The sequence below is a fragment of the Macrotis lagotis genome, chromosome 6 (genome assembly GCF_037893015.1).
Source record: "Macrotis lagotis isolate mMagLag1 chromosome 6, bilby.v1.9.chrom.fasta, whole genome shotgun sequence".
Lineage (NCBI taxonomy): Eukaryota > Metazoa > Chordata > Mammalia > Peramelemorphia > Peramelidae > Macrotis > Macrotis lagotis.
The window spans coordinates 17,285,304-17,302,849 of NC_133663.1; the positions used below are offsets into that span (position 1 = coordinate 17,285,304).

The 17,546-nt window shown below is 38.2% G+C and overlaps 1 protein-coding gene across 6 annotated transcripts in view; it reads right to left on the reverse strand.

Annotated features, from left to right (window-relative positions):
* VEPH1 (ventricular zone expressed PH domain containing 1) overlaps positions 1-17,546 on the reverse strand; it is a 199,281-nt gene that overhangs the window by 154,664 nt on the left and 27,071 nt on the right. For all 6 annotated transcript variants that reach the window (XM_074190815.1, XM_074190816.1, XM_074190817.1 and 3 more), the window contains exon 4: positions 7,370-7,544. In XM_074190815.1, coding sequence (XP_074046916.1) covers positions 7,370-7,544 — 175 coding nt within the window. The remainder of the gene's footprint in view (positions 1-7,369; positions 7,545-17,546) is intronic.

Consider the following 17,546-nt stretch of genomic DNA (forward strand, 5'->3'; position numbering starts at 1 on the left):
CTCCTAAGGAAGGCCATTCTATGTATGGACAACTCTAATTGTTAAGAGTTTTTCCTTACATCAAACCAAAATTGTTAATACAATTTCTGCCAAGTGTTTTTATCTCTACCCTCTGCGATCAAACAAAAGAAACCTAAATGGGCTGCTAAGTGGCACGGTGGATAGAGCACCAGCCCTATAGTCAGAAGTGCCTGAGTTCAAATCTGGGCTCAGACACTTAATAATTACCTAGCTGTGTGGACTTGGGCAAGTCACTTATCCCCATGGCCTTGCAAAAAAAACTGAAAAAAAAGAAACCTTGAGTTCCAGAGTCTTTCAAATATTTGAAGACATTTTATTCCAACCCCTTAAATCTTCTCTTGATTTAGTGTTCTGAATTCTGATTCTTGACCATGATCATCCTGTTTCCCCTCCTCTGAGTGATCTCCAGCTTAAGAAAACCAAACCAAACATTCTAGATGCAAATTATGAAGGTAGCCATAGTCTTCCCATCCTGAGCACTATTTGTTTCTCATTGCAGGTGAATGATCTCGGCTACTATTCTATACTGCTGACTCATATTGACCTTGTAGCCCACTAATGGGAGAGACAAATCGCCCTCAATGTTAACTACAGTTGGGTTACTTCTTTCTCTGACTCCTTTATGTATTTTAGGAAGCTATTGGCAAACAAGGAAGACCAAGAAGTCATTAGGAAGAACCTTCTCCAGAATATTCCGGGGAAATGGCCAAATCAGCTGGAATGTGGCCACAAGGTCCTGGATTATACTTCATCTTTATCACTTAAAGAAGACATAGGCATAGTACTTCTAAGCAGTTGACAGGATCCATAGAATTGCTTAGACCATCACTACATGACTTGGATACATGATTATTTCACTTTTGAGACATACAGAATCAGCTTGATGGACACGCGGGTCAAGACTATGGGAAAATCTTGCCTCTAGACTGTATTTTCAAGTCCAAGTCACTGTCAGTTACAAAGTGCTCAGTCTTCTGTAGGAACAATATGGTTCATGAATCCAGGCCTAATGGCTATGGTCACTATACAGAGGGGAAAATAAATTTCATTTCTAATGAAAGAGCTTAGATCTAAAATGTCCCAGAATGAATTGGAGATTTTCAGTGGATCTGAATAAAGATTCTCATGTAAACACCTGCATTTGTATGAGCAAATTTAAAAATAAAGCAAGTTACAAATAGAGTATGTATAGAAAGATAGATGGATAGATAGATAAAGAGACTGATTCAAGGGAAGAAATGAAGAGATAGAAAGGAGGGAAGGGAATATATATTTTAAAAAGCACTATGTTTTACAAACATCTTATTTTGTCTTCACAATCCTCTATGTGCTGTTAATATCCCTGTTTTACATTTGAAAAAACTGAGGCAAACAGATTTTTAAATAAAACATGACATACAGCCAGTGTCTAAATCTGGATTTGAACTCAGGTCTTCCCAACTCTACACTCAGTGTTTGCTATGTGCTAGTTGAAAGATCTATGACTTAATCAATATAAGAACTGCTTTTGTGTGTGTGTGTGTGTGTGTGTGTGTGTGTGTGTGTGTTTGTGTGTGTGTGTGTGTGTGTGTGTGTGTGTGTGTTGTCCCTACCAACAATAGAGCGGATTACACTCAATCTAGGGAGCTGCCTGAAGCGACTAGCAGTTAAAAGACTTGTTCAGAATCATCTAGCTAGAAAATGTCAGAGTTGGGATATGAATCGATCCCAACACCAAGATTTTCTATGCAGCCTAGCTAGCATGGTGTGATTGATGTGTGGCGTTGCTATGTTTTACATCATATGAGAGAAATAAGAATTCAAATGCACTTGGAAACAGAAAGATACTTATGTCCCAATTATATACATGTTCATATTTATACATAGATATTAAATATCTTATTTATTATTAAAGTGTGAAAGAGCATGGCATAGCAAATAGAGATCTAGCCTTGAAGACAGGAAGTCTTGGGGTCAATTTGTCACATACTGGCTATGTGATCCTGGATAAGTCCCTTAACCTCTCAGTGCTCCCAGCTCAGTCTCTCAGTTTCTATGTTGGAGAGAAGGAATTGAACTGATTAAGGAGAGGAAACTTTCCACATTCATGAAATCACAGGACTGATTAAAAAAATCTATAAAGAGAGTCATTGAAGTATTATTTACCTCCTATTGTAGATGAAGAAATTGAACTTCAAAGAGCCTGACTAAGCTAATAAGTGTTAGAACAGAGATTTGAATCCTGGCCTTTAAATTCCAAGGACACCATTTGAGGAAATAAAAATATTTTCAGTTAATAATAATTTATCCCCCCCCCCCAAAAGATGAAAAGAGCAAAACAAAATCCTTTAAAGAAATATGCATAGGGGTGGCTAGGTAGCATAGTGGATAAAGCACTGGCCTTGGAGTCAGGAGGACCTGGGTTCAAATCCAGTCTCAGACACTTAATAATGACCTAGCTGTGTGGCCTTGGGCAAGCCACTTAACCCCATTTGCCTTGAAATAACCTAAAAAAAAAGAAATATGTATAATCAGCATAAAGAAAAATATTTCCACATTGGCCATGTTCAGAATGTATGACATAGTCTCTTCCTGAGTCCATTCCTTTCTACTAAGTAGTGAGATAGCATGTCACATCATCAGCCCTTTCAAATCATGGCTGGTCACCCCATTAAAGTATGCTGCTAGTTCTGCTCACTTCTTTCTGTGTCACTTCCTACAAGTCTTCCCAGGTTTATCTGACACTGTCCCCTTCATCATTGTTTAAGGCCAGATAATTTCATGGCATATAACGCTATTTTTTTCTCATTAAATCATGCTACTTTACTAAGGAACTTGATTGTAGTAGTGGGCTTTGAAAAATAATAGGGTAAATATATTTTATTTCCAACCATTTGTGCTGTTTGAAGAAATGACTGAGGTCTAATGACCAAATTCTTCCATCTTTCTCTTTTACCAGTGTATCAACATCTCTTGGACTTAATGGAGTATAGCTTCATTCATTCATTCACTCAATGGCTTAGGCTGTCGTGGACCACATGAAGTTTTGAAACAAAGGCTTCCCATCACAACTGTTGGTTAATCTTTGTTGAATTATTTCAGCTGTGTCCAACTTTCTGTGACTCCATTCGGAATTTTCTTGGTAGAGATACTGGAGTGGTTTGCCTTTTCTTTCTTCAATTCATTTTTGTGCATTAAAGCAATGCCCTTTCAGTGACAAAAATAAAGATACAGAGCAAAAGCCTATCTGAATAAAAAATGTCTAACAGCCCATCTAAGGTGAATGAATAGGTCAGTTGTATGGACATTTATTAGCTTAAATGAAGAAAATCCCAAGGATGTAGATCCATCCCTATTAGCAGCATTCAGGAGGATTCTTAGTGTGGATTCTCTCCAAAGTTTCCAGCTTTTTTGTTCTACTTTCTAGCAACATCTACTGGTAGAATGAAGATGGTGCACATCTGAGCAGGCCTCAGAGGCTGTCCAATTCTCCATGGTGCATGGCAAATCAAAACTGGTTTTTGTATGTTGGGATGAAGTTTTGATCCGTTTCCTATTTTACTCGATTTGAATAATAATATCAGGTCATAGATTTAAAGTGGGAGGGGATTCCCAGAGACCATCTAGTACAATAGCCTAGTTTTCCAGATGAAATGAGTGAAGCCCAGGGAGACTGAGCACCTTGGACAAAGCCATGAAGTAGTAAGGGGTAAAGCTGGGATTTGAATCCAGGTCTTCCGTTTCCCAATTATTGATTTTTCCAGTCGCCCACTGTGTCTTCTCTAATTTCATCTTTGGCTGCATCTTTTACTGAAATTATGCTCCTGTCTTTAACAGTGCCTTTTCTCTAAGATGAATTAAACTTTATAAAAAAAAAAGAAACTGGGAGTAGCACAGTGGATAGAGCACCAGCCCTGGAGTCAGGAGGACCCAAGTTCAAATCTAGCTTCAGACAATAATTGCCTGGCTGTGTAACCTTGAGCAAGTTACTTAATCCCATTGACTTAAATTAAAAAAAAAAGAAACTGGAAAACTCCCTAGGCAAAGAAGCTAACCTTTAATAAGAGAAACAAAGGGTCTCCAGTCTTCCCAATGTGATCTAAGACCCCAAGATACACAATTCAGTTATTTTAAGTCTCTTAATTCACGTATGATACAAAATGTTTCTAGAACAAAGCATTCTGGAAGTTGATTCTTGCAAGACTGCATTTTTCAGGTCACTTTGTACTTTCCGTGAAAGTCCTTCTAGGACTTTCTTCCTTTATCACTTTAATATAAAGGTTAATATATATTATAAATAGTATGGTCACATATATAAGATATACACTTTATAATGATTTAGGTACACTTCTAAGGTTATCTAACCCAGGAATTTCCCTGGAACTGCATCACAGTTTGGTTACACACAGGTTTTTTTTTTTAACCTAGGATTGTGTTCAAACTACACATCACACAGTTCTTTTGTATCATAATGATTATAGCTGATAAAAGATCATCAAGATAATGCAGTGCAAATCATTGATTATTAATCTTTTTTCCCCTTTCAGCTGTTAGTTCTTCCTTAGACAATGGATCAATGACTGTCCCCAGAATTTTAATAGAGGCATCTTTCCCAATTCCAAAATTGGTGAGAGCCCTCCAATGTTTTGGAGATTTGTCTTAATGTAGCAAAAAAAAAAAGGAGCCCAATTTACATCAAGACCTGGGAATACACACTTGATCATGGCTGCTGCTAAGTCAGAAAGGACTTTGGATTCTTGAAGTATCTGAGTGCATTTTCCCCCCTTGCTACTTGAAAGAGGACGCCAGAGAGCTTTTCTTGAGATACAGACACTTATGTGTATTTTTGTTTCAAGACCCCAAATATGATTTTACCCAAGTGTTCCCCATACATAACCCAGATAGGCTTTGGATTCTATTTTGAGATACTCTGTATAATGTTCCTCTAAGCCCTTTAGTCTCTCTTTTGGAAGTTTTGGACTCTTTGTTGCCCTATGGCAGTCATTTCTTTGTATCAATCAAGCCTTTAGAATAACGTAACTTAGAGAGCTCATATTCAGAAATCTTTCCCTTTGACAATGGATGTGTGGATCATTACCTGACTAGGGAAGACCTGCTCAAGTATGAAGAACAATTTAGGACCTTTATAAGCCATTTGTAGCATCAACACAATTTCTAAAGGGCTTAGTATTCCCAAAAACTATCAAGTCAGCAATGATTAAATCTAGACAACTTTTTATGGGGAGTCCAGATTTATGATTTATTGGTAAAGAACTCCCAAGGGAGTGAGTCCCTTCCCAGTTATAGCTATTCAATCAATAAGCATTATCAGCAAAACTCAGTCGCTTCCGTTCCATGAGTCAACAGGGACCTTAACTTGGACATTATTTACTTGTTGTTTCATAGTTAATTTGTGACAAAGATGGGACTTTAATCCAAGTCTTCCTGATTTCCAAGGCTAGCTCTCTTTCCAATATACTATGCTGCCTCTCTCGGAAAAAAAAAATTAGTCCAAGAAAATCCTAGCTCATGTGGGAAATAGTGGCATGAATTTTCTAGTCTTTCTATAATAAATCAGAAAAACTCCTCAGAGTCTGCATGGCTAAAGAGTACCTTCTAATAGGCTGATTATTTTTACATCTATTTATTTCCAGTTAGAAATAAGCTCCTTGAGGGTAGAGGTTCTAACACTATCTTTATGTATACAATTCTTGGCAAATAGTACACAAATATTAGGACTCCAATGGATCTCGGAACTCGTCAATTTAGAATGTTCCTTCCAATGATTCACATTGTATATCCCAATCATGCTCGTCTTTCCTGTGGATTCTTGTGTTAATTCTCCCATTAGATCCTGAGGAGGGCCTTCCTTCCTTTCTTCTGACATTGTGAACATATTAGTGGGTGGGTGTCATCTTTTCACATGACAATTAGAATTAAGAAATGCTTTTTAAACTGAACTGAGATTACTTCACTCATTCCACAAGACTATTATGGGAGCACCTAGCGTGCGCTATCGAACTGGCCTAGACACTGTAGGGAATTCAAAAGAAGTGGAAGCTGTGGTTCTTGGCCTTAAAGGGTTTGAGTTTGAGTTTAAGAGAAATCAAAGGTAACTCTTGACATACATTTGAATAGCCTTAAGTATTTCTATGATATTTAATTAAATTATACACAATCATCAAGTTTCTACTATATGTAGAACAAGTGTTTGAGATTAGGGGAGATAGAAAAGTAAGAAAAGATAAGTTCCTTATAGAGCTTCGAGATCAATAGATAGCTAAGGATGACAGGGAAGCTAGATGATATGGTGGACAGAGTACCAGACTGGAGTCAAAATCATCTCCCCGAGTTCAAATCTGGCCCCAGACACTTACTAGCTGGGTGACCCTGGGCAAGTCATTTAACCAGGCTGGCTTCAATAAAATGTAAATGCAAAATGAGCTGGGAAAAAAAATGACAAACCACTCCAGTCTCTTTAGCAAGAATACCTCAAATAAAGTGTCATAAAGTATCAGATGTAAACAGAAAGAACTGAATAACAAAGGAAAACAGAGATAATTACAGCATGAATAGCATGTAATACATGCCCTAGAAATGGGCAATGGTTTGCCAAAGGTGGTAGAGATCCTGTGAGTCCCCTTGTCTGTCAAACCTTCTTTCCACTGAACCACAGTGATTGAATCTTATCAAGCAGCTTGGTTTGCCAACAAAGACAAAGATGAACAACTTTTCTTTTCTGATTTCCCTTTTGAACTGGGGAACTTTAATAAGAAGTGACCTTTAAATAACACTTTGAGGTATTTACAGATAGGAGTCCTGGCAGTTTCCTAAGTCTTCTTCTTTTTTTTAGGTTTTTGCAAGGCAAATGGGGTTAAGTGGCTTGCCCAAGGCCACACAGCTAGGTAATTATTAAGTGTCTGAGACCAGATTTGAACCCAGGTACTCCTGACTGCAAGGCCAGTGCTTTATCTACTATGCCACCTAGCGCCCCCCCCCCCCACCCCAAGTCTTCTTTTACAGATGAACAAACTGAGACCCAGAGAGGAGAAGGGACTTGACCTAGGGTCATACAGATAGTATCTGATATTGAATTTGAACTTAGATCTTTCTGGTTTCAGGTTTAAGGCTATGTCTACTGCCACCTTGCTGCCTCTAACACAACTGCTTTGTGTTAGGAATGGAGACTGCAAGTCAGACCTTATTTCCACTATACTCTGCTTCCCTTCAAACAATCCCTAATCTACATAAAAAGGTTTTCTTTGTAAAACACCGATCCAACTTGACCATATTGTTTTCAAGCACAGAGAACTCAGTTATTGAAAAACCACCTAAGAAGATGATCTGAGGTTCAGGGTTCCCACTGTACCTTGCAGGATGCTCTTTACTATCGTATCAGTGTGCTCAGCCAGGAGATCTGGATTGGTGATTGCAGCCAGGGACAGGTAACTTGACATATTTCTGCAGAGCTCCTTATTACCCCTCTGGAGAAACTTCACTGCCACTGGGACTGCTAATGCCATTACCGGAGGTCGATTGTAATTCTGTGGAAATATAAGCAAAAACCAGATGCTGAACAATCAAATGACCATTCAAGAACTTGGTCTTTTATGATCTTGTGAGAATTAAATTTGAATTAATGAAACCCAAAAGGAAATAGATAAACAAGTGTGGAGGCAAGACTGTTGAGGATTCTGTAGTACTTAGCTTGGTATTCCACATCCTAATATTGACCTTAGAACTCAACCCCTTCATTTTACAATAAGACACTGAAGCCTGGAGTGGGAGAGTAGGTTGCCCAAGATCACACAGATATTAATTTTCATTATGTTGAAAGGTGACTGTTGTTTCTTTTTTCATCATAATGGTTTTGATTTTTACTATACCATTTCATTCATTGGTGTGGATGAACTCCTAGGGTGGACATTCTCCTCGCTAATCCAGATGGGGAATTTGACATGTGCCAGGCTTTTTGCTAGGCATTAGAGATACAAAGACAAAGATAAAACCATCCCTGACTCTGAGATCTTACAGTCTACCAGAGAATGCAGCCTATAAACAGAGAAGAATAGAAGGTTGGAAGGAGTTTGGAGAAGGCTAAATATCCTGATTTGCAAAAACTGAAATAGGATGAAGTTTGATTAGTGGTGTTTTGATATGGTTTTTGGAAAAATTATAAAACTTGCTATTAAAGGGACATCTAGAAATAGGAAGATTGTTCACAAAGAGCAATCCTCAAGAATAGCTCATGATTAGCTAATCTTATTTATGAAGTGGCTTACTAAGCCGGTAGAGCAGAAGGATGACTACAGATTGGCGAAGGGGATTGACAGTTACTGTGTGTTCTTGGACAAATCACCTTATCTGTAAAATGAGGGGCTTATCAATTCTCTTTTAACTTGTGTAGATTGTGGAGCGCTCATCTGGATTTGAGCAAAGCATTTGCTAAAGACTCCCCTGTTGTTGTGGGAAAGATAGATGGATTTGGGACTGACTGAGAGACCACAGCCAAAGGCAGCCATCAATCATTCACTTTTCACCTTAGAAAGCAATCTCCAGTGAGGTGTACAAAGCTTTCCTGATTGACCCTGTTCTGTTGAGCATTTTTATTAATGACTTGAATAAAGGCGCAAGGGCCTCCATTGTAGCCTATCTGATGAACCATCAGCTAGCCTGCCAAGGCTAAGTTTGAAGACTTAGACTATAGTGAAAGAACTTCCTCCTATGGAAACCTGTTCCTCCATTGGGCATTTCTGATTGCTAAAAGGGCAGGAGAGAGAGTCAAGAAGGTTCATTTTCCTCAGACTATTACTAGCTATTTAACCTTGGACAAGTCACTTCACCTTGTTTGTCTCAGTTTTCTCTAAAAAATGAACTGAAGAAGGAAATGGCAAATCATTTCAGTATCTCGACCAACAAAATGGAGCCACAAAGAACTGGACATAACTAAAAAAACTTAACTGAATAACAATTGTTAGGTAACTTTCCCAGAAGACTTATATGAAGCAGTAAAGAATAACGAAAGCATAGCACATGGATCAGTGTACACATTGACTCTAACTGTGAATATAGGCAATGCCAGTTGTATGTTGTCTTGTTTTCCTAGGACTTGTGATTGTTTCGGTGTAGTTTGTAACTCTGAATAAACAAAAATTTATCCTACCCAAATAGGTCAGGATATTCTCAGAGTCTTTGACTAAAGCAATGAGAATCTTAGTGACTTGTCCAAGGTCTCTTAAACAGCATGTGTCAGAGATGGAACTTGAGCTCATACTTCCCTAACTCTGAGGTCAGTGTGTTAACCCATGGACTGCAATACCTCCATAAACAAAACTCAAAAACTAACAAAACTCCAGTGAAGCACAATAGACAATGTTGTTTTCAAATTATTAAAAGTTATATCACACAACTTTTTCTGTCAACAAATGATGTTATTGCAGAGAATATTCTTGGGGCTTAGGAGGGCAGTAGAGTTGCCATTTTTTAGATGATGGAAGTATTTATTAATCACTTATTAAGGACTGTGAAGACTGTAGCAATTGTTAAGGAAAAAAGTAGAAACAAATAGAATAATAAAGCAATCCCTGCTCTCACAGTGCTCACCATCTAATTAGGGAACTCAACTTGTACAGAAGAGTTCAGCTGGGCATAGGTACAAGAATGATGACAAAATCTAGGATACATCTGGAAGTTTGTTCAAGAGAAGCAGCCTATAGCCATAAGGAAGGAGGTTACGCGAGAATGGAAAAGGGATTCTAGGTTTCAGTTCAGTATCTGGTAAAGAAAAGAAAACGAGAAGGGGAGATTGGTAAGAAGGTTGAGGGGCATAATTAATAAGGATCTATGTATGTTTAGCTTAATTATACATGTAAAGCCTATATTAGATTACTTTCTGTCAGAGAGGGAGGGGGGGAGAGGGAAAAGAGGGAGGGAGAAAAATGTGAAACTCAAAGCTTTGCCAAAAAAATGATTGTTGAAAACTTCTGATGCATATAGCTGGAAAAATAAATGAATGAAGAAGGTTGAGGGGGAGGGGCATGTCCTAACTGGGCAGCTTTGGCCATTTAGACACCTTCTCCCTTCACACCTCATGAAAGGGATCTCAAACAGCCTGTGGGCTAGAGGAGGGAGACATGTTTGAGACAGAATCCGATTCTCTGTTTGGTTCTGAGTTCAAGACCCCTATACATCATAGTGCCTCCAATTCTTATTTGAATATTTATTGAAAAGTGTCTATTGTATTGTCAAAACACAATGTATCTTTTAAAAATCATATTTAAAAGATCTCCTTTCATACTAGTAACATCCTTCTGTGATTATCGATAACTTATCCTGACTCTATCCTATTGAGCCATAATTATTTGCAGGCCATTTCCCCTTTAGTCTGTGAGCTCCTTGAGAATAGCTACTTTTTATTTTTAATTTTTCCTCCTTTTTTTAAATCTCAGAGTCTGTCATATTGTAGGTTCCCAATAAATGTAGGGTGCCTTGAATGAACCCATTGGTTACCATACATTGACTGGACCCTCTAAGGAGGATTTATGGAAAACAGAGAAGAATTTCCCAGGATGAGAAGGTTTGGAAAGGCTGTGGACTTCAGGAGAGGAAGAGATCATGGTGATTATACAAAGAAAGGACTTCCTAAGGAACTTCCATGTCTGGCTGACGAGTGCTAGTAAGGGGGTAGACAACCAGAACTAGAAGAACCAAGACTAGGCTATGATAGAATCATCACAATCAAGACTAGGAATAAGAAGCGCTGGGGGGAATGCCAGTAAAGTTATCACCAAAGCATACTTGGAGTCTTGCCATGACACTGGGCCTTCTAACTTTTGTGGTTCAGCCATTTCCATCATGTCTGACTCTTCATGATCCATTGGGGATTTTCTTGGCAAAGATACTTGGAAGGATTTGCCATTTTCTTCTCCAGTTCATTTTACAGATAAGGAAACCAAGGCAAATAGGATGAAGTCACACGGCTAGTAAATATCTGAGATTGAATTTGAACTTAAAACTTCTTGACACTCCCAGATCCCCTCTTCACCTTCCCCACTCCTAAACATACACTCAAACCTAAAGAATTCTGCTCTTTGGATGGTTTATTCTTTGGATGCTCCTTGTCCTAATGAAACATTAGATTCACCATTTAGCAGAGAATACCCCAAAGCATTAGACAATGAACCCCTTCCTTTTCCAGATGAGGAAACTGACACCCATAGGAAGAGTTTCCCTTCACAGCAAGTAAGGAACAAAGTTGATTTTTGGAATCGGGTCGGTCTACTCCCAATCAACACATTTTCTATTAGACCACATTGCCTCTAAGGAAAGCAAGATGACAGATGAACCTTAAAAATAAAATAAGAGACCCACCAAAATCAGTGAAAAGTCTTTTTAAAATTACTTCTTCCATCGAGAAGATAGATTGCCACTGAATGAATTTTGTAGGAATGAATAGAGGAACATATAGCTTTGCATTTGGAAGAGTTCTGTTCTAACAATCCAATTAAAGACATTTAATGGAATCTTTGGTTTGGTTTATGGCCTCCAGGCCATCAATCCCAGAAACCACTCTGACTCCCCAAATTTCTGCAGAGATAAGGTGTGTCTTAAAACATTTATAGCCAATTACAAAGAGATTGTGTCATTCAGTTATATTTACTTCTGCTCAATTAACAGCCCATAAAACCACAGGCTTACAACATCTGGAAGCCCCAAATCTAGATCAGTTATGCCCATAACATGACCCCAGGATCTTCAAATGAGCAGGTCTCATATCCTTGGGAGCATGAAATGTGAAGCCTCATGTGACCTTGATTAGTATTGTTTTCAGTCGTTTTCCATATCAGGCTCTTGGAGACCCCATTTAGGGTTCATGGTCAAGATACTGAAGTGGTTTGTCATTTTCTTCCCCAGGTCAGAAAACTGAAGTAAACAGGTTAAAGGGACTTGCCCAAGGTCAGATAGTGTCTGAGGCCAGATTTGAACTGGAAGATGAGTCTTCCAGACTTCAGGCCCAGAATTCTATGAAACTAGTGGACAGAAAAAAAAAATTACAGATGGGAAGATGGGTAGGGGAAAGGGAAGAGATTTTTCTCCTTCTGCTTGTCTCAAGGTATATAGATAATTTGTTATTCTTTAAGGTCTGTTTATCAGATTTGTGGATTAGGCTCTCCCTCTTACTTTTCTCAAAAGAGTAAATAACAATAGATTGGGAAATGAGGAAAAAAAAAATATATATATAGCTAATAGATTTAAAGACCACAGATTTTGAGCTGAAAAAGATGGTCTCTGGGCCATCTAATGCAGCCCTCTAATTTCATTGCCAAAGAAACAGGTCCACAGGGGTTGCTTTGCAGCCAAAGTTACTACATCATATGTGGCAAATCCTTGATCTAATGGTAGCATTGGTGAAGTTGTATAAGTAGAAAGGAACTCTAATAATTAGAATATCTACTCTAGGCCAATAACCTCCCCCACTTTTACAGATGAGGGAACCAAAACCCAGAGAGGCTAAATTAAATCAAATTAATAAACCTTTATTAAATGCCTACTATGATTCAGATACTATGCTAAGTGACTTTCTCAAGACCACACAGGTAATAAAGGCAGATTTTGAACTCAGAATCTCTGGTTCCAAATGTTCTTTCCAGGAAATTCTGTCCATTTCTCCTATAATCCAGAAATTTATCTTGAACTGGAGGTTTTTTGGATTGTCACCAGCTGTGAGAAAATGAGTTTTGTAGGTTAATCAGCATCAGTTGAGAGTTCCACAGTTTGCCAAATTCTTCTTTGTTTTCATAATAAGAGATTTGTTGAACCAGGTCATTGACTATAGTCTTTATAGTTCCATAGAATTATATGTAGCATGCTAGAGTCAGAATGGGCTGTGGAGGTCACCTCATCCAGCCTTTCCTTGAATGCCAGGATCTACTCTACAATGGAACATTTCACAGTCCATGTTCTATAATACTTTTCAATTTAGAAGTACCCTTCCCACAATGCCTCTGGGATATTAGGCACTATAAATTTTGATGTTCAGAAAGAGGTCAGGTTTTGATTAATTGGCCCTGGATTCGAACAGATAGCATTCTATGATTTTGGAGATTATACCCCCGTCCTGATTTTCTATTTGTATCCAGGGCTAACCATTCAACATCACAATATTACAAGTCTACGCTCTAACCACTGATGTCAAAGAGATCAAAGTATGACACTTCTATGAAGACTTATTATATCATCTAGAAATAACACCAGAAAGATGGTAAATTTTTTTCATAGGGGACAATAATGATAAAATAGCAACTCAAAAGATAATTGCAATAAGAGCAAGTTTGGCTTTGGAGTAAAAAATGAAGCAAGCCAGAGACTGATGGAGTTTGGTCAAAATAGCTTCATGGTCATAGCAAACAATCCTCAACAACCCAAAAGGTGAGTCTACACAAGGACAACACCAGTTACTCAAATACATACATACATATATATATATATATATATATATATATATGTATATGTATATACATGCACTTTGCAGCCAAAGGTAGAGGAGCTCTATAAAGTCGGTTAAAATAAGACCTGAAGTTGACTATGACTCAGATCATGAGTTTCTTATTGCAAAATCCAGACTTAAATGGAAGACAGTAAAGAAAACCATTAGACTGTGTAAATATGACCTAAATTACATCCTTTTGGAATATGAATGGAGGTGATAAAAAGATTTAAAAATCTGGTAGATAGAATGCCTGAAGAAGTATTGAGAGAGATTTTCAGTATTATACAAAAGGCTGCACCAAAAAAAGTTCTAAAGAAAAAGAGCAAGAAATAAACTGGTCATCTGATGAGTTTTTACAAATAACAGAGGAGAGAAGGAAAGCAAAAAGGAAAAGAGAAAAGGAAAGGGCTACACAATGGAGTGCAAATTTCCAGAGAATAGCAAGGAGAAAAAAGGTTTTTTAAATGAGCAATGCAAAAAAAGTTGAAGAAAATAACCAAATGGCCAAAACAAGAGATCTCTTCAAGAAAATTAAAAATATCAAGGGAATATTTCATGTAAAAATGGGTTAGATAAATGACAAAAGAGGTAAAGACTCAACAGAAGCAGAAGAGATTAAGAAGAGGTGGTGAGACTACACAAAAGACCTATACAAGAAATCTCATAACATCACCAATAACCATGATGGTTTGGTTACTGCTTTTGAGCCACATGTCTTGGAGAATGAAGTCAAGTGCCTACAATAAGCTAATGGAGGTGATGGAATTTCAGCTGTGCTATTTAAAATCTTAATAATTCTGTTACAGTACTGTAGTCGATAGGCCAGCAAATTTGGAAACCTCAACAGAGGTCAGTGGATTGGAAATAATTAGTTTGTCCATCAACTCCAAAGAAGGGCAATGCTAAGGAACATTCACATTACTGAACAATTGTACTCATTTCATGTCCTAGCAAGGCTATGCTTAAGATTCTGCAAGCTAAGCTTCAGTAACATGTGGACTCAGAATTACCAATAGAGCAAGCTGCTTTTTGATGAGACAGAAACTAGCCATCAAATTGCCAACTTTTGTTGGATGTTGAGAAAGGAAGGGAGTTCCAGAAAAACATATACTTTTGCTTCTTTGACTCCACTAAAGCCTTTGACTGTGTGGATCAAAACAAAATATGGCAAGTCCTCAAAGAGCTGGGAGTACCAGATCATTTTACTTATTTCCTGAGGAACCTGAATGCAGGCCAAGAAGCAACAGTTAGATCCTAAGATAGAGCAAATGTTTAAAAAAGTTTAAGATTGGAAAAGGAGGTTAGCAAAACTTCATTTGTTTATTTAACAGAGACAGAGTACCTCCTAGCAGATGCCAGACTGGATGAATCAAAAGCCAGAATTAAGGTTTCCAGGAGAAATATCAACAATCTCGGATGTGCAGATGATCCCACTCCAATGGTAGAAAGCGAAGATTTAAGAAATTTCTTGATGAAGTGAAAGAGGAGTGTGTAAAAGCTGGCTTGAAGTTTAATATGAAAAAAAGCTATACATTTTGGCAACTGGTTCCATCACTTCCTGGCAAACAGAGGGAAAAGGAATGGAAACAGTATCAGATTTTATATTTTTGGGCTCAAAGATCATTGCAGATGGCAATTGCAGCCATGAAATTAAAGGACACTTGTTCCTTGGAAGGAAAGCTCTGGCAAATCTGGACAACATATTAGAAAGCAGAGATATCACCTTGCTGACAAAGGTCTGTAGAGACAAAGCTATGCTTTTTCCAGTTATGAGGTATGACTGTGAGAGTTAGATTGCCATGAAAGCTGAGTACCACAGAATCAACATTTTTCAATTGTGGTTCTAGAAAAGACTTTTAAGAGTCTCTTGGGGGTGGCTAGGTGGTACAGTAGATAGAGCTCCAGCCTTGGAGTCAGGAGAACCTGAGTTCAAATGCAACCTCAGACACTTAATAATTGCCTATCTGTGTGGCCTTGGGCAAGTCACTTAACCCTATTTGCCTTGCAAAAACCTAAAAAAATGTCTCTTGGATGGTAAAGGAGGTCAAATCAATCAATACTTACAGGACTTACAGGTTATTCATTGGAAGGTCAGAGACTAACACTGAAGTTTAATTACTTTGGCTACATGATGACAATATGGGACTCATTGGAAAAGACCCTGATGATGCAAAAGACTGAAGGTAAAGAAAGGGATAGCAGAAGATGAGATGGACAGATAGCATCATGGAAATAATGACCATGAACTTGGATAGTCTTCAAGAGATTATGGAGAAGAGAAGGTCTGGTGTATTATGATCCATGCGATCATGAAGTGTTGGGCATGACTGAATGGCTGAACAACAGCAACAAAGAGAGGTCAAGTGATTGATTCAGAGTCACTAGGAGTGAGACGTCTTCTAACTCTGCTTAGGGTTCTTTCCATTTTGCTGGATTGTCTTGTGTATTCTGGATGCATCCAATGACTTGAATACATTTAATTACTTTACAATTCAGTTGCTCTGGCTCTAGTAAGAGATTTAACATTTCAACCATTTAACACTGCAGAGATGGAGAGATGGGCAAGAAAGAGACCAATAGAGATAGGCAAAGAATTGGGAAGAAGAAAATTCTCTCATTTAGACAGCTCTGGGGAGAAGTATGGTGGAGGAATTTGAAACTGCTGGTCAGGATGGCTTTAAATAATTTACTTGATCTTGGTTTTCATAAAATGCCAACCAAGATCTTTATAGGGTTTCATTCTAGCCTTCCTATCACCTGCATTAGCAAATGTACAGCCCATTGGTCCCGTGTTTCTGTTTTTCTTAGCTGTCTCCAGGGTTGAACTTGCCACCTGAAATTAGTTGTGGATCTGTGGGGACATAGTCTTATTTTTTGCATTTTCCTAGGAGTTTCAAGAAGAACCTGGTCTATTAATCTGCTAACATTCTGGGAATTTCCTCAGTTTCCCGAGGTGACAGTGTTTGCCTTTTCTTCTACCTTAGAACTTAGTTTTGAACCTGGAACATAGTGAGATCTTAATAATTGTTTATTAATAATCTGACTCATGTAGATGTTTTCTGAAGGAGCAGGAAAAAGGCAAGAAGGTGCTTTAGTGGAAAGAGCATTGAGCCTGGAGATGGGAAGACCTGAGTTCAAATCTGATCTCTGATACCAATTAGTTATGTGATGCAGTTTTCAATTATTTCTCAGAGATATTTGTTCCTGGAGTTAGGGAGACCTGAGTTCAAATGTGACTTTAGACTTTAGATAGACTTTAGATAGACTTTAAATACCAGTATATGACCCTGGGCAAGTCATTTAACCTTCATTTTCCTCAGTTTCCTCATCCTCATCTTAATGAGGACTAATAACAGTACCTACCTTCCATTGTTGTTGTGAGAATCAAGAAAGATAAAAATTGTAAAGTGCCTGGCAGAGTCTGGTACATAGTAAGTCCTATATAAATATTATTATTGTTGCTATTATTATAATTGGTTGCTTTTGTCATAAACTTTGCCCCCTGCTAGACCTCTTCCCAAATGAGAAAGGACAGAAAGGGAAAGTCTAAGATAAGAGAAGAGTTTGACCTTTTGCCTATTTTTTCTGTCTGGGAATGGTTGATGGAAGATAATCCTTGCCCTCTCTCACCCTTGCTGAAACAAGCAAAAAATACTGAGTGTCTCACTCTGGAAAATTGACCAGTTGGTTTATTTTATTGAAAAATTGAAAGGAATGAATTGTTTGGATGGGTCTTTGTCTAGTATTTCCAACCTCCTTTCCCACAACAGCCTAAATTAGAAGTGGCAGAGTGTCACTTTCTTGGTATTTAGGGCAAGACAAAAAAACCCCAAAACGTCACTGGAATTTAGGGAGAACTAAATATAAATGTGGCCCCTACAGAGAACCTTTGTATCATCTTCACAAGCTCAAAATGACCACAAACTCTGGACCGACCCTGGACAAATCTGCAAAGCCAGCACAATTTGACTTAGGCCTCTGTCCTTCTCAGAGGAGCATTGCCCTTTTCCCAACTAGCTATCCCCGTTCCTCTCCTATCTGCAGCCCCCCCCAAGAG